This window comes from Gekko japonicus, unplaced genomic scaffold, assembly GCF_001447785.1.
Source record: "Gekko japonicus isolate JY-2015 unplaced genomic scaffold, Gekko_japonicus_V1.1 scaffold572, whole genome shotgun sequence".
Classification (NCBI taxonomy): Eukaryota; Metazoa; Chordata; class Lepidosauria; order Squamata; family Gekkonidae; genus Gekko; species Gekko japonicus.
The window spans coordinates 116,874-132,082 of record NW_015167553.1 but is presented as its reverse complement, the minus strand read 5'-3'; the positions used below and the strand labels follow the sequence as shown (position 1 = coordinate 132,082).

Below are 15,209 nucleotides of genomic sequence, written 5' to 3'. Positions count from 1 at the left end.
CCGTCTTCAGAGACTCTGCCCTTGTGTTCGAGCTGTAATTAAAATGTTGCCTCATTTTGTATTTACTTGTTTTTTGTATTTGTCAATAAGAGCTAAATTTATATTGCTTTTATTGAGCAGGCTTCCACACTGTTCACATGATTTCCATCTGTTATATCTTTTGGCTGGTAATGACAGGTGTGTTACTTTGTCTATGGTAAAGTTTATATTTTGTGCCCTTAGACTTAGACAGGCATATTTTAAAAATATCTCTGGGGTTAAGTATTAGCTGGGCTGTTTTTAGTTTTGCCAAAGTAATTTGGAGCATGCAGGCCCTCTGATTTTGAAACAGAAACAAGAAAAGGAATGACTAAAGGATTTATTATACATTTCTGTGGGCCAGAGCCAGTAAGCAGAAATACTTCTGACAGAGCATAGGGAAAAAATGTTAAATCTATAAAAGGATTTTTGTATGTTTACCTTTGAGAGAAGCAGAATATATGACCTTAAATCAATGGTGCCTAACCCCATAGAGGATAAATAAAATTTGTAACACTAAAATCTATAGGTATTAGGAATGTTTAAAAAAAATACAAATGTTGAGCATATGGGGTGGGATTGTAGAGAGTTGTGAATGCTTTTTTACCAGTGTCAATTGGATTTTGATATAGCTACATTTATCCTCAGTCAGATCAGGGTAGATTGACAGAACATATTAAATATGGCAGCAATATAGCAAAGATCATTTGGGCTTGGCACTAGAAGAAAGTTACCCCTCCTTCTCAAGCAGAACAGTTATTAAAATACCAAAAATATTAGAAATGGACTTTTTGACAGATAGTATATAAAAAGAGAACAAAACATCTTATTATAAGAATATTATGGACAACAAACAACTTTTGTGATATTCTGGAATTTTAAGCAGACAGATTTTTTTGTTATAAAGACTTATAAGGTGCTTTTTCTTTAAAAGGTTTTGTAAAGTTTGAGATAAGGGTGATTTTACCTCCATGAGGGAAGTAAAGCTACTTTATGTAGCCCCCCCCCCCCCGGCAAGCAGCTTGTCAGGCAGCAGAACTGATTCATAGTTTCTGTTATCACTTATGTTTCTCATTTATGTTACATGTTATGTACATTAATACGAGAAAGAAGAATTCAAAATGCATAACTTCTCACTGGTCAAATTTACGATTGGTCAGTAAGTATACATTCAATCACTTTTAATGGACTTGACCTTACAACCCATGAGAAGAGGGTCTGAGACATAGGGCACATTCATACACACTAAATAACACACTTTCAATCTACTTTGCAACTGGATTTTATTGTGTGAAATGGCAAAATCCATTTGCAAACTGCTACTGAAGTGGACTGAAACTGAATTATTTATCATGTGTGAAAGTGCCCTATAATTGGTTGAAGGGTCTGATGGGAGAGGAGAAAAGGCCAGGCACAGTGAGTTTCGTCAGGGTGATTCCTGGTGAAGGTAACAAAAAGAGGACAGTAAAGGAAGAGCTGTCTGAAGAAAGAACGATGTGACCTAGCAAGGGGAACTGAGGAGAAGATGGAAAAACAGAAGCTCAGCTGAGGGAGAAGAGGTGGAAACGTCTAGGTGCAGCACTTAACTCCAGCATCTTTAGTGAGCAGTCCTGACCAGAGAAAAATCATGAGCTTCTAGATTTATCATAATCCAAGAAATAGCCTGACAAGAAGCCAGACCTCAGAGGAACACAAGCAAAGCTGTATAAGTACTGACTTGGGGTGTAGGCTAAAGAGAAATGGGAGAAGTAACATCGGGATTGCCACCTTACTTAAAGTAATTCTAAAGAATACAGTAGAAAATAGCAAGTGTCCAGTAGCACCTTAAAGATAAGTGAATGGCTCACTTCTTCAGAAGTGACTCATGAAAGCTCATACCCTGCCACGTATTTTGTTAGTCTTTAAGGTACTACTGGACTCTTGCTCTTCTCTACTGCTACAGACAGACTAACATGACTACCCATCTTGATCTAAAGATTACATTATGAAGTCATTGTAAAGAATACAGTATGAGCCTGCATAACAGAAGTCCAGTTAAAAATTCACACAATCTTTTAAATATTTAATTCTTAAATACATTTCTAAATATTTGGTCCTTATTAATCCTTAGTGTCTGTCTGTCCCACACCTAGTATAAACCAAGCTACAAGGGTATATATAAAAGGTATGTTTAATGGTAAATGATGGCTGCAGAAAACAGACTAATAAACAGAAACTGTTCTATTCACAGTAGAATTGTGGCTGCAGGATGAGACAAGTAAAACTAAACATTCTTTAGAAAACACACAAAAGACCCTCAAACATGGACATAATCTTGTGGCCTGAAAATCTACCTATGAGCAAAAATATTGGATATCTGTGATCCTTTCTTCCAAGATCAACACAAATTTTATTAGTAAGTGTGTCAGTTGCATACAGGAACAGGACACTGAGAAAAGCAAAGAGGCACTGGTAATGGGAGCTTTGGGACATATTATATCAAGCCAAGGAATAAGGCAGGAGAAGCTGTAATGCTACACAAAAATGACAGGGGAAAGTAGCACAAATCCTTCTTCTCCTTGGATTTTTTCATTGTTTCTTTCAGAATTGATAATCTAAAGGAAGGCAGAACTGAGAATTTAAAAACGGGGTAGGTTGCTGTAACAACATTGTAAAAAAATTATTTTTTTTTTAAATCAGCAGGACAATGAATGACTGGGAAAGTAATATGTACTGTGAATACTCAACACAACTGTTATGTACTGGGGCAGTTTTTTTATCCAAGATGTGTACCAGGATCTTACATTCCCCTTTTCCTCTCCTGGGGATTTCCCATGGGTTGTATCAGTTATTTGAATATAGGATACCCCTGAGGTTTTGGACTGTGTGGCCAAGGAGAATGTGTTCATACAAATGTGGTGCATCCAGTCAACTCATCATTTACCTGTCTTAGGAAGGGCAATGCATATGTTTAAAACTCATGCCAGGTTAAAAATTCTTCCTAAATGTTAAGAACAAATCAAAAGCTCCAATTTTTTTTGCCTTATATCTTATCTTTTTACCTGGTGCAAAGAAAACCAGATATAAAATAAGTCCCAGGAGTGCTGTCCACGAGTATGGAGTTGGGCAGAAATTATAAGCCCAAAACGTGTCCCCAGTTTTGAGTTTGGTCTCATTTGAACATCTGAAAGACAAATACCACATAAAACAAAGTTTAAATCAATACCTTAATCAAAAAAGAAAGAATATGGTTACAACAGACTAAGATACAGTGGACCACAAAATTCAACTCCTGTACTGAATCTACCTAAATACAGGTGACATTCCCCCCCCCCCCAAACACAAAACTTTAGAGGACTAAAACAATTCTATAATATCCCAAGACAACTTATTCCTTTGCTAAATTATTTAAAATATTCTTGACTTTGGTCACCAAAAAATTACAAAGTGGCCACCTATCAAATTAACACAGTATTTATGAATTAATTTACTTCATTTATATATCACCTTTATCCCCAGTGGGGATCCAAAGTGGCTTACATAATTCTCTTCTCCATTTTATCTTCACAACAACGCTACCCCACACAGGGCTGTTGTTGTGAGGATAAAATGGAGGTGCAAAGAACAATGTTATAAACTGATTTGTGTCCCCATTGGGATGGAAAGAGGGGCATAACTATCTACATGACCAAACATAGGATGGTGAGAATTTATGAATAATATGGGAATGGGACTTTTCCTAACCTTTAGTGTTGGGTTAGGGATCTTACCTAAATTATGTAGACAAGCTCATGGGATTTACAGCTCCCTTGCTCTCAAGCTGTCCTGAGCTATATCTTGTGGGCCAGCCATTCAGGAATGGCAGATTTTCCTGAAGCCTGAAATCAGGCTCAACTGTGTTTGAGCTGTGATTACTATCCACAATTTTTTTGGGGGGGGGAAAGCTGAATATTTGATGATCAGTTGGAAACAACATGATAAGGCACACAAGCATCAACATTCTTTTCTAGTAGAGAACTCTTGGAAAAGGTGAGCTTCTCCCACCCACCCAAGAAAACTTAGTGAGTCGATCCTGAGCTGAGCCAAAAGAAGTTCACCAAAGGCTAACTCAAACACAAAATGTCACCATCGTCCATTGCAATCTCTTTCCCCTTGTCTCATCCACAATCATTTTGCACAAGTGTGATGACAGGAAAAAAAGTAATCTTTCAGTCCCTTTTCTTCAAGTTTTTACACAGTTTTGTGTTTTCCCCCCACAGCTGGCTAAAGTAGCAAGTAAACATTTGTGGGCTCGTCTTTGTGTTGAAGCCATGAGCCTCTTGGTTCTTCCTATGCTAAACAAGTGGACTCAATGAGTCTAGTTCCTTCTGTGACCCACCTTATGCAGGCAGAATTTTTGCATTCACGCTTGCTTTTAAATTAGAGACAATACACTAAACAATTTCACTGCATCATATTAACTCATTTCAGTGTTGCTCTTAGTATCTTTTGCAGGTGCAGAGTGATGAATACTGGTTGATTACTCATGTTAAAGTGTCTTGAAGCAAACGATACTGTAATTGGTTTAGTAGATTCCTTTCAGGCAGCACTGCAGCTGCCCATTAAAGTCAAGTCCAATGTTTTCTTATGAATGCATCTCATCCTACACAAAGGCGCTAGTCAGTTAATCATCCTGCTTCCCTGTTAGCCACTTTGAAACAACCTGCTGATTACTGTGTGGCTTACAGTCTTATTTATCAAAGTGCATATTATTAGGTAAGGTGTAAAAAGAGAAGGGAGGACTTGCATCCCCTAAATCCCCTGTTAAATCCTGTGCATGTCTTTACCCTCTGCACAATGGAGCACACTGTACCATCTAAAAATCTTGGGGGGGGGTGATGCTTTCGTGCTGGAAGACAGGTTTGTCCGTACAATAGAAACTGACCCTTAAGCAGGGGAGGCCTCACTGGACACAGCAGGCCTGCTTTCAAGTGTTAGCAATGAGTGGGTTTGAAATTCTGGTCCTAAGAATTATATTATTCTGTGCTGGGCAGAATAGGAGTTGTAATCTTTTCCTGCCTCCTGTAGCAAGAAAAAGAGGTTTGCCCTCTGTATTACTAGGTCCCCAAGTGTTTCATTTTTCTATTTATGTACAGTGATGGTAGCTCTCCTTGAAATATTTTAAGAATTTTGAGAGCTGGGAAATCTTTTTTTTTTGGGGGGGGGGGAGACAAACAAACATGGAATAAATTCAAATATATGCACACATCCTCTTTTCTGACAGAACAGATAGAAAAAAAACCATGCTGCCCAGCACAAAATGACAGTCAGAACAGGAGAGACATTTCCGGAAAAGGAAAGCAGACCTCGAGTCAGCCCCCCCCCCCCAATCATAGTGGTATTTCATTCCTTAGGATATGGGGAGAGATGTGGCTAGCAGGGGAGACCTCTCTTAAGCAACAGGCTCAAACTGAACAGACTACCTAAACCAAGTGGATTTGTATTTTGACCTCCCCCAAATTAAAATTCACCATGGGTACAATCAGAGACACCAGTGGAGTGGAGGTATAAACTTGCTCCTAGGGCTTACCCCATTTTTACCTGTGCCCCAGGTTGCTATCTGTTTCAGGCCAAGCTAGACTTTTTCAAAATTAAAAAAGTGCTTATACAATCCTGCCAGTCTTCACACCTGAGCCAAAGTAACCAAAGCCAGTTTCCACACACCTGATGGAATGAAAAGGCCTTATTCCTTCCACATCAAGTCACAGCAACTGGGCACTAAAGATGCCAGCCTTAATTCAAATGATCTTGATTTTATAGTTTCCTATTTTCTGTTGATGGAGCTGCGGTGGCTCAAGTGGTTAAGACGCTGAACTGCAGGCTGTGGAAGGTCAGTAGTTCAGCAGTTCGAGACCCGGGTGCCGCATGATGGAGTGAGCTCCCGTCTCTAGTTCCAGCTCCTGCCAACCTAGCAGTTCGAAAGCAAGAAATTGCAAGTAGATGAATAGGTACCACTTCGGTGGGAAGGTAACAGCATTCCGTGCGCCTTGGTGTTTAGTCATGCCAGCCACATGACCACGGAAACGTCTTCCGACAGCGCTGGCTCTTCGGCTTTGAAACGGAGATGAGCACCGCAACCCTAGAGTCGGATTCGACTGGCTTTCGAGCAAGGGAGCCTTTACCTTTACCTTTATTTTCTGTTGATCTTGTTTCTCCCTTTTCCTGTCACAAAGCCCAAGAATGTCAAGTTGTCTGGCAGTTTATTTTCCCAACTGCCACATTTAATTAGCTGTTTTGTGATCTCCTGTTTCCCTGGTTACTTCAAATTTTCCCAGAATTTCCATTGTTTCTGAGCATGCTCATTAGTGTTGACAGAGCTGGCAAGTTTTGCATTTTTGGAATTCCCCCACCATCACAGATTTGTGTATGTCCCAGACACTTTCCAGAAAACCACTAGAGAAGTATAAACAGAATGATATCTGGGTTTTAAATCAGGTGTAGCTGCTGTTGAAAAAGTTGGCAAATGATACCAGGGATCAATAGAGGTATATCATTAAGGTGCAGAGACCTTTCAAAATAGCTAATTTGAGGAACAGAAAAAAATTGACTATCTTTGTAAAACATTATTCTCCAACTATTTTAACCTTTATTATAAAGAAAATGTTCACATGCATACCTTTAGCACAGCACCAGATTGAGCAACGGATTCCAAAAGAAATGGGTAAACTGCAAATCCTCCGTCCCTCTCTCTATACATGCCCTATTAGATGTCAAAATACAGGACAGGCTCTTTAGCTTGGGAGTTCTAGATCTCTACTGAATGTCAATGACCTTGAAGCTTGCTCCAGCTGTCCAGGCCAACCACATAGTCAATGGCTGCCTCCTTAGTTGGGAGTCCTGCCTGCTCTCATGGCCTCAGCACCCCCCAAAAAAGAGACCTCCTTCCTGCTGCAAGGAGTTTTTTATCATATCTGTTTCTCCACCCACTAACCAGATCATGTCAGGTCAAAGAGGCTTTTCCTGGAGATCTCCAGGATGTTTCCTTCCTGGAGTTCCTCTAGTATTTCATTCCTCCTCCCTCTCTCTATACATGCCCTATTAGATGTCAAAATACAGGACAGGCTCTTTAGCTTGGGAGTTCTAGATCTCTACTGAATGTCAATGACCTTGAAGCTTGCTCCAGCTGTCCAGGCCAACCACATAGTCAATGGCTGCCTCCTTAGTTGGGAGTCCTGCCTGCTCTCATGGCCTCAGCACCCCCCAAAAAAGAGACCTCCTTCCTGCTGCAAGGAGTTTTTTATCATATCTGTTTCTCCACCCACTAACCAGATCATGTCAGGTCAAAGAGGCTTTTCCTGGAGATCTCCAGGATGTTTCCTTCCTGGAGTTCCTCTAGTATTTCATTCCTCCTAATCTCTGTTCCCTGCTAGGAGAAGGGGAAGAGCCTGACCCACCCAATATCTCCTCTGCTAGATCTATTAGCATTTGTATGAAGGTGGGTTGAGGTGTGTCTGGAATTGCAGTGACTGGGGACCCCTCCTGTCTGTTCTCTGCCCAGAGGAAAAAAACTTTTAAAATGCCAAGTGGAGGTTTGGCTCATTTCAAACCTCCCACGACAAAATGCATTTTTCACTGGGTGTCTCCACCTAACTATCCACTCCTCCTGCCAACCTTCTCAGTACTTCGTCTGTGTTAAACTGCTCTCAGTCAGGACTAAATACAAACCCCATCAGCACTAAACCCGTCTCAGTCAGGGCTGAATTCAGACTGCCCTCTCCACAGCATTCAGCTCTCAAGCCTTTCTCTGCTCAACTGATGCTAACCAATCAGGTTTCTTGGAGCAGCCTGTCACTCAAGGCGCTCTCCCTTCACAGCCCATTACCAGTTTACACAGCACTTGTAAGATTTTAAAGAGTAGTCCAGCACAGTTACTAACAACCTCTCCCCACTCTGACGTAATGCCAAGCAGATATAGCAATTAACCACAAGTTTAGCATTAGCCTTATCTAAATAACAAGATAAAGACCCAAGGAGTCTAAATACCAATGTTATAAAATACTAACTGCCTCCTACTAGTCTTATTACTCCAGGAACTAGTAGGGAATTTATAGGTTAAAATAAATACTGAATAGATAAGTAAAATGGCAAAGAATGCTCTGCAGAGTGCAGATAAAACATAAACCAGGAAGTCACTTAGTCTTTTCCTCCCTTCGATGTCTAGCTAAAAACTTAAACAAAACGACTAGGAAGATAAACTTCCAGCAGAGATAGGGAGAGATGGAGAGAGGGAGTGAGAGAAGGAGAGAGAGAGAGATGATAAATAAAATAAATACAAATCTCTATAAGCAGAGCGCAGCAGCATCTCACTCTCTCCATGCCAGAACCAGAAACTCTCACCTGATGACTGATAATCTGTTGCTGCCAAAGACAGAGACAACGTATGGGATTTCTGAGAAATGGTTCTCTCCCTTTCAGATAATACACTTCAGTGTCCATGTTCTAGGCTTTGAAGTCAAGATGAGTGAGATCTTCAGAGTCAAGGCGACTGCAAACTCCAGCTCTGGGCTGGTGAAGGCAATCGACGAGGACTCCTGGGGTGTCAATATCAAGGGGGCGAAATCAAGGGTCCTCTCAGAGATGGACAACGTTGACTCTGAGAGGAAGGTAAACATTGGAGTTGAGACAGCAATGGCTCTCAACACCAAGGAGATGACAACGCTTGACATCGAGCTGGGGAACAGGCAGATGATTTTGACTTTTTACTGTCAGTAGAGCACTCAAGTTGAGATGGTGTTGAGGCCAAGTACCTTTATTTTTTGGTAGCCTTTTTGGCTGGAGGTTCAGATGCTGCCCTTTGAGCAGGCAAGGCCCCTTTGGAACTGGGTTTGGATTTTGCCACGTGCACTGAGACTACTGAGGGTGTTCACCTACAAAGCTGCCTTGAGGCAGGAAGCCCAATCTTGCTGTGTTTTTGGAGTGAACAACCGGGACACCTGGGAAGCACTTGTATTGTGTCCTTCCCCCAAACACAAAGCATTCCTTAAGCTTATCATTTTGAGCGATTTTGGTGCCATAGGACTCGCATTCTTAAAAAGAGTGATGATTCTCCCAATAAAGCAAATCCTCAGCAAAAAGACACAGACCAATTTCCCACAAGCACTGCTCCATGCTCGCTCTTCCCTTTTGCCCCGATGGTATGTGTTAATTTCACACAAGCTGCTGCGCGGCTGCATTTTGCCCCGCAGCTTCGCGTGATTTCCCCCTCGTCTACTCAATCCTGTTTTTTTGAGTATTGAGTAGACGCAGGGAAAATTGCACGAAGCTGCGGGGCAAAATGCAGCCGCGCAGCAGCTTGTGTGAAATTGACACGTACCATCGGGGCAAAAGGGAAGAGTGAGCGCGGAGCAGCGCTTGTGGGAAATCGGTCTCACAGAATCGATGAGAAGAATGTTCTCGCCGACTGAGCTTATAGCATGTCCTTTCTCCATGGTAGCAGAAAGAGAACTGAGGGAAGAGTGCTCCCTCTCCCTCTGTCATGTGTCCAATTGGACAGGAAAAATGGCTCTGACTCTGATGGAGGGGAGGGGGAGCGCTCATTAGTTAGAGCCTTCTAGAAGCTTGCCGTTTCCTTCCAAGGCAGGCCTGCACCAAGGGACTGAAGACAGGAAGACAAATAAAGTACTTTAAGACCTCCTTCTTCCCAACTAGCATTACCTCTGACTTTTCAGGGTTTAGTTTCAATTTGTTCACTGACTTTCAGGTATAAAAATATGTTGTGTATTCACCAATGGCCAATCTAACAACTGTACTGGTATCTTTATTAGCTGACTGTATTTAGTAAGACCCCAGAAAATGCCCAGCTGCATTAACTGGAGAAGAGGAGGAGGAAAGCCTGCTTAATTGCCTCTTGCTTCCATACAACCTATTATGACATTAAGTAAATGATGAGGACAGCTGAACTGCAGATGAGGGCACAACAGTGTCATTTTCATTGGTTTTGCCCTGGCAATGAGATTGCTACTGCGTGCATACCAGAAAGTGGGCACTAGACTAACACACCAGGAGCCATGTGTTGCAGCCTTCAGGAGCTCTCTCCCCAATCATCCTGACAGCAGTGTAGAGAGTGCTTATGAATAGCCAGCAGACCCAAAAACGGGAAAACTATCACAGCATGTCCAAAAAATTTAAGATGGACATTCAGAAGAACCCTCTCCACACTCGGAATGTATCTTCCACAGTAAAGGCTGGCAGTTAATAACATCAATTGAACTGCTTGTTGGAGAATGGTACACTTTAATGAACTGTAACAAGCCAGGGTCATAAATAAGTAAACCAAATCCAAAGCAGATTAAAGACAAAACAACAACAACAAAAACAAAGGGGAGGTATTCAGCTTTCTGATGTGCCAGAAATGAAGGCTGAAAAACAGACTGCTGACAAGTGAATGGCCCTTGTCACAAATGCAAGGCAACGTTAATTAGGTTGCCAAGTTATTAATGCCAAGTAGCTTTAGGGTAAATTTTACAAACATTTACACTGTTCTGATGGGACTGGATGCTGAAGCCTACTCTCTAATGCTGTTGGACCCAGCTTCACAGATTTCAACTTGCTCCTTACAGAATACACTTAACTGCAGTGAGCCTCCACACTGCCTTTTCAATTTTCTATATTACAAGTGGGAATCTGCAAGAACTTGTGGGAGGCATCTCATCTCTTCCTCCATTATTTCCTCTTTCCTTGTCTGGAAAGTCCCCATATCCTCTCCCCTGTTCTTGCTACCTTCTCAGATTGCCAGCCTCCAGGAGGAGCATGGCAATCTCCTGGAATCACAGCAGATTTCCCAACTACAAAGATCAGTTCCCCCCATCGGGTTGCCAGCTCCAAGTTGTGAAATTCCTGGAGACATTATTTAGATTTCACATTTTCCTGTAAATCTGGGCCCCTTTTGAAATTTGTATAAATATCTGTCTTGCCCATTCAAAGCTCCAGTCATCGGATTTAAGTATCCTTAGATTTGGATGATTTCGCAGTTAGCATATAGATACTTCTCAATTTCTCCAAATTATTAGCCATGAATATCCCCTCCATCTTGAAATATAGTGCTGGTTCTTTTTTCAGGCTGTTGCTTGAGAGCCAAAGAGAAGGCATCTTTTTATCTGCATGCAGCCACAGTTGGCTAGTTTTTCTGCTCTCTCATCACTGTGAAAAGGTCTTCTTGACAGTCAGAAATGTACTGCATGTACTCTTGCTTTTAAGTTCTATTATTCTACTTTATTTCAGTCATTAGCCATCATTAAGCACAATTATAACAACTGTAATCAACAGTACAAGAATAGCAAAGCACAGCAATATGTTTGTCAGAAGAACAATGATTACATTAATCATTCTTGACATTGATTTTTGTCTTTAAATATTTCTGCTGTTTTAGAGCTGGAGGGTGAACATGAAGCTTCCGCGTGACAGAAAACAGGGTTGCCTTACCTGTAACTGTTGTTCATTGAGTATCTTCTGTGCAGGCACACATGGGGACTGTGTATGAGCAGGTCTGCCTTCAGGAGGTCATTACAGCTAAAAGCCTCCAGGGAGCGCCACATGCCAAAGTCAAATTTGTCCTGCCCAGTGGGACCACATGCTCCCATGCGGCAGTGCCCCTGCCCTCAGCACCTCTCACGCTGCCAAGATAAGCATTCAGTGGAGCAGGAGGGAAGGTACGTGTGCCTGCACAGAAGATACTCAATGAACAACAGCTACAGGTAACACAACCCTGTTTTCATAATTGATCTTCTGTGCAGTTCCACATGGGGATTCTGGCAAGTTAACATCAGGTGGCGGGGCATGCCCACTTATATGAACAAAGACTGAAGAACTGCCTTGCCCAATTGTGCTTCTCACCTGACTTGCAGGTCCACCACATAGTGCTGAACAAAAGTGTCCTTTGATGACTGCGTGGCAGCACGGCAGATCTCCACCAATGGGACTCCACTCCAGAAAGCTGCAGATGTCACTAGAGCCCTAGTCAAGTGAGCATGAACCTGAAGAGAGGGCATGGAACCTTGGCCAAGTAGTAACACCACATGAAAGCCAAAATGATCCAATTGGACAGAGTTTGAGGGGAAGCCCTTCTACTATTGTTAGGCCCAGCAAAACATAAACAGTGACCCTTCACTGTGGAAATTGGCAGTCTGCTTTAGATAGAAAAGCAATGTCCTCCTGACATCTAGGGAGTGCAGTTTCCTTTCACTCTCCAATGAAAGGGCTGGAAAAAAATGTAGGAAACAAAAGCTGGGGCGGAGAACCACCCACTCAGGAAAATATTTTAGAAATAGGTGCTCAACCTGGAGGGCGGCGAGTTCACTGACTGGTCTGCAGAAGTGACTACCACTAAAAAAACCACCTTCCAGGACAGCAGTTCCAAAGGACAAGTAGCTAAGATAAGGACCACTGACGTACAAGTGGGTCCCTGGGAGGACATAAACTGGACAACCCCTTAAGAAACCTTCTTGTTAAAGGGTGAGAAAACAGGGGCCTCCCTTCTACTTCAGCAATAAAATAAGAAATGGCTACAAGGTGAACTTTCAGCAAAGAAAAAGATAAATCTTTATTCTTTAAATCCAATACATAATCAAATATATCCCTGAGGGGGGTGAGAGAAGGGGATATGTCCAGAAAATATAACATGTCCACTTGCTGCTATAAGACCTCCTGGGGGAGGGTTTATGTGAGTTCAAAAAAACCTCTGTGACCTCCTGAGAAAAACCTAGGTTGGGGCCCTGATTCTCCAAGCTGTAAGCTTGAGGCACTTTGGGTTGTGGTGTAGCACGCTGATTAGATCCCTGCACATGGGCAGGGGGGTGTACAGGCTGTCAGAAAGTTGCATCAGACTCTGAAACTGTACCTGCCTGGGGCAAAAAGGGGCAATCAAAATCATCTTTATAGCATACTGCTTGGCCTTTGCAAGGACCATGATTAGTAGAAGAAGAGGGGGGTTAGTGTACAACAGGTTCCTTGTCCAGTCTAGTTGGAACACATCACCCTGTGAGACAGGGCCCCTGTCGGCGCGGGAACAGAACCTCACTACTTTGGCATTGTCTCAGGTTGCAAATAAGTCCATGCCCGGGAGACCTCACTGAGAAAAAACTGACTTGAGATAACTCTGGTTTAGAGATCATTCACACAAGAGGTTCACTGCCCTGCTCAGCTCGTCTGCTTCCACATTCAGCTTCCCTAGGATATGGACAGCCTGGATGCATGCACTGAGATCTAGCACTGTCCGCCATACTAAGGCTGCTTCATGACAGAAGTCTTTGGCCCCTGTTCCACCCTGCTTGTTTATGTAGAACGTGGTGACAGAATTATCTGTTTGGAGGAGAATAGAATGATTTCAGAGAATATTTGCAAAATTGCTAAGGGAAATAAGCACCGCTCTGAGTTCCAGTAAATTAATATGACATTTTCTTTCCCTTGTTCATGAGATCCCCCTGACTGAGGAGCCTTCACAATGAGCTCCCCAGCCCAAAAGCGAGGCATCAGCAGTAAGTATAGTGTCATGCTGCAGTAACCCAAAGGGGACACCTGCCCACCAGAGTAACTGGCAAACCACTCACCTGGGGACTGAGAACTTACAACAAGGGGAGTGTAAGGTAGGGCAGTAGATCCCTAGGAACCAAATCTGCAGCGGCCTCATGCATAATCTAGCCAAGAGCAGCACAGCAGTAGTTGAAATAGTGAGACCAAGAAACTGAAGAATGTTCTGGACCAACTGAAAACAGTTTGCCACAAAATGATGCACTAAGGAGGAGATGGCTTGCAACCTTTCCATAGGTAGAAAGCCTCTCCCCCTGACGGAGTCTATGAACTGGACTCTCTGGGATGGGACTAACCTGAATTTCTCCCAATTAACCAACAGACTCAGTTTCAGGCATAGATTCACGATCAAGAAACAATGTTTTCACAGCTCTTCACTAGAGTCCGCCACCACTAACCAGTCATCTAAGTAAGGATATTACATCCTAAAAAGTGGAGGAGAGCTATAACTGGAGCCATGTACTTAGAAAAAAACCTTGAAGCAGTGGCTAGACCAAAAGAAAGGACTGTGTACTGGAACACAGAGTGGCCACACAAAAACAAAGGAACTTTCGATGTTCCTTATGCTCAGAAATGTGGAAATAAGTGTCCTTTAGGTCAATGACTATGAACCAAGAATCAAAATTAAATAAATGCAAAACTGAAGACCTGAACATCATGCAAAGTTTAGAAACATGTAAGAACACATTTAAACCTCTGAGATCTAGGATGGGTCTGACACCCCCCCTGGAACATTCTAGAGTAAAACCCCTCTGAGGGGAGGGGTGAAGTCACCTCCTGAATGGCCCCTTACTCCAGGAGTGCACTGAAGGCACACTTCATGTCTACAGTGTCCTGTTTGATAATTCTAGACTAGGACGAGGGTGGATGAGTACACCAAAACTCTAACCGTTACTCCAAAGCAACAATGGACAGAAAAACAGGTTGCTTACCTGTAACTGAGAATCTTTGAGTGGTCATCTGTGCATTCACACCTCTGGGATATAGTGCGCCTGCGCCGACTCCGAGCGGTATAATGGAAAGCAAAAGGAATTTTCGTGCCCGCTCCCCAGTTACGTGCCGGCTCTACTGTGCATGATTGACCTCATGTTTGTCCTTTGGCGCTCAATCCTAACACGAAGAGACTCCACCAACCAGTGGAAGGTGGCCCGAGTCATTCGGAAATTCAGCAGCCACTGTTCATCGTTCCAGATTCTCAGAAAAACAGGTTGCTTACCTGTAACTGATGACCTTCGAGTGGTCATATGTGCAGGCCACACAGTGGGTTTACGTCCTAGTCAAACCTTCGTCGGGAAGCCTAAAATAGCTTTCAGTATAAGGGTCTGCCACAGTCTCGTGGAGTCTGTGACAACTGAGCGTGCTCAGAGCTCTGGCAGACTCCGCCTCCACCTCAGTTCCTTCCCCTTACTGCCAACAGTGGGAGTGTGTGACTGCACAGATGACCACTCGAAGATCACCAGTTACAGGTAAACAACCTGTTTCTCTTCTTTGTGGTCTCTGTGCATTGCACCTTTGGGAGACTGACAAGCAATGCACACCAGCTGAGGTCCTAAATCTGTGCCGCCTGCAACACCGCTCATCCCACAATTGAACGCTGATGAAGACAAACATCGAGGGCATAATGCCTCACAAACATGTGAGGCGTGGCC

General features: G+C 42.8%; 1 protein-coding gene across 1 annotated transcript in view; it reads right to left on the bottom strand.

The window, feature by feature from the left end:
• LOC107112554 (proton myo-inositol cotransporter-like) overlaps positions 1-15,209 on the bottom strand; it is a gene marked incomplete at its 5' end in the record, with an annotated part of 127,333 nt that overhangs the window by 5,357 nt on the left and 106,767 nt on the right. The window contains one exon of the mRNA XM_015413709.1: positions 3,060-3,181. Within this exon, the coding sequence (XP_015269195.1) occupies positions 3,060-3,181 (122 nt within the window). The remainder of the gene's footprint in view (positions 1-3,059; positions 3,182-15,209) is intronic.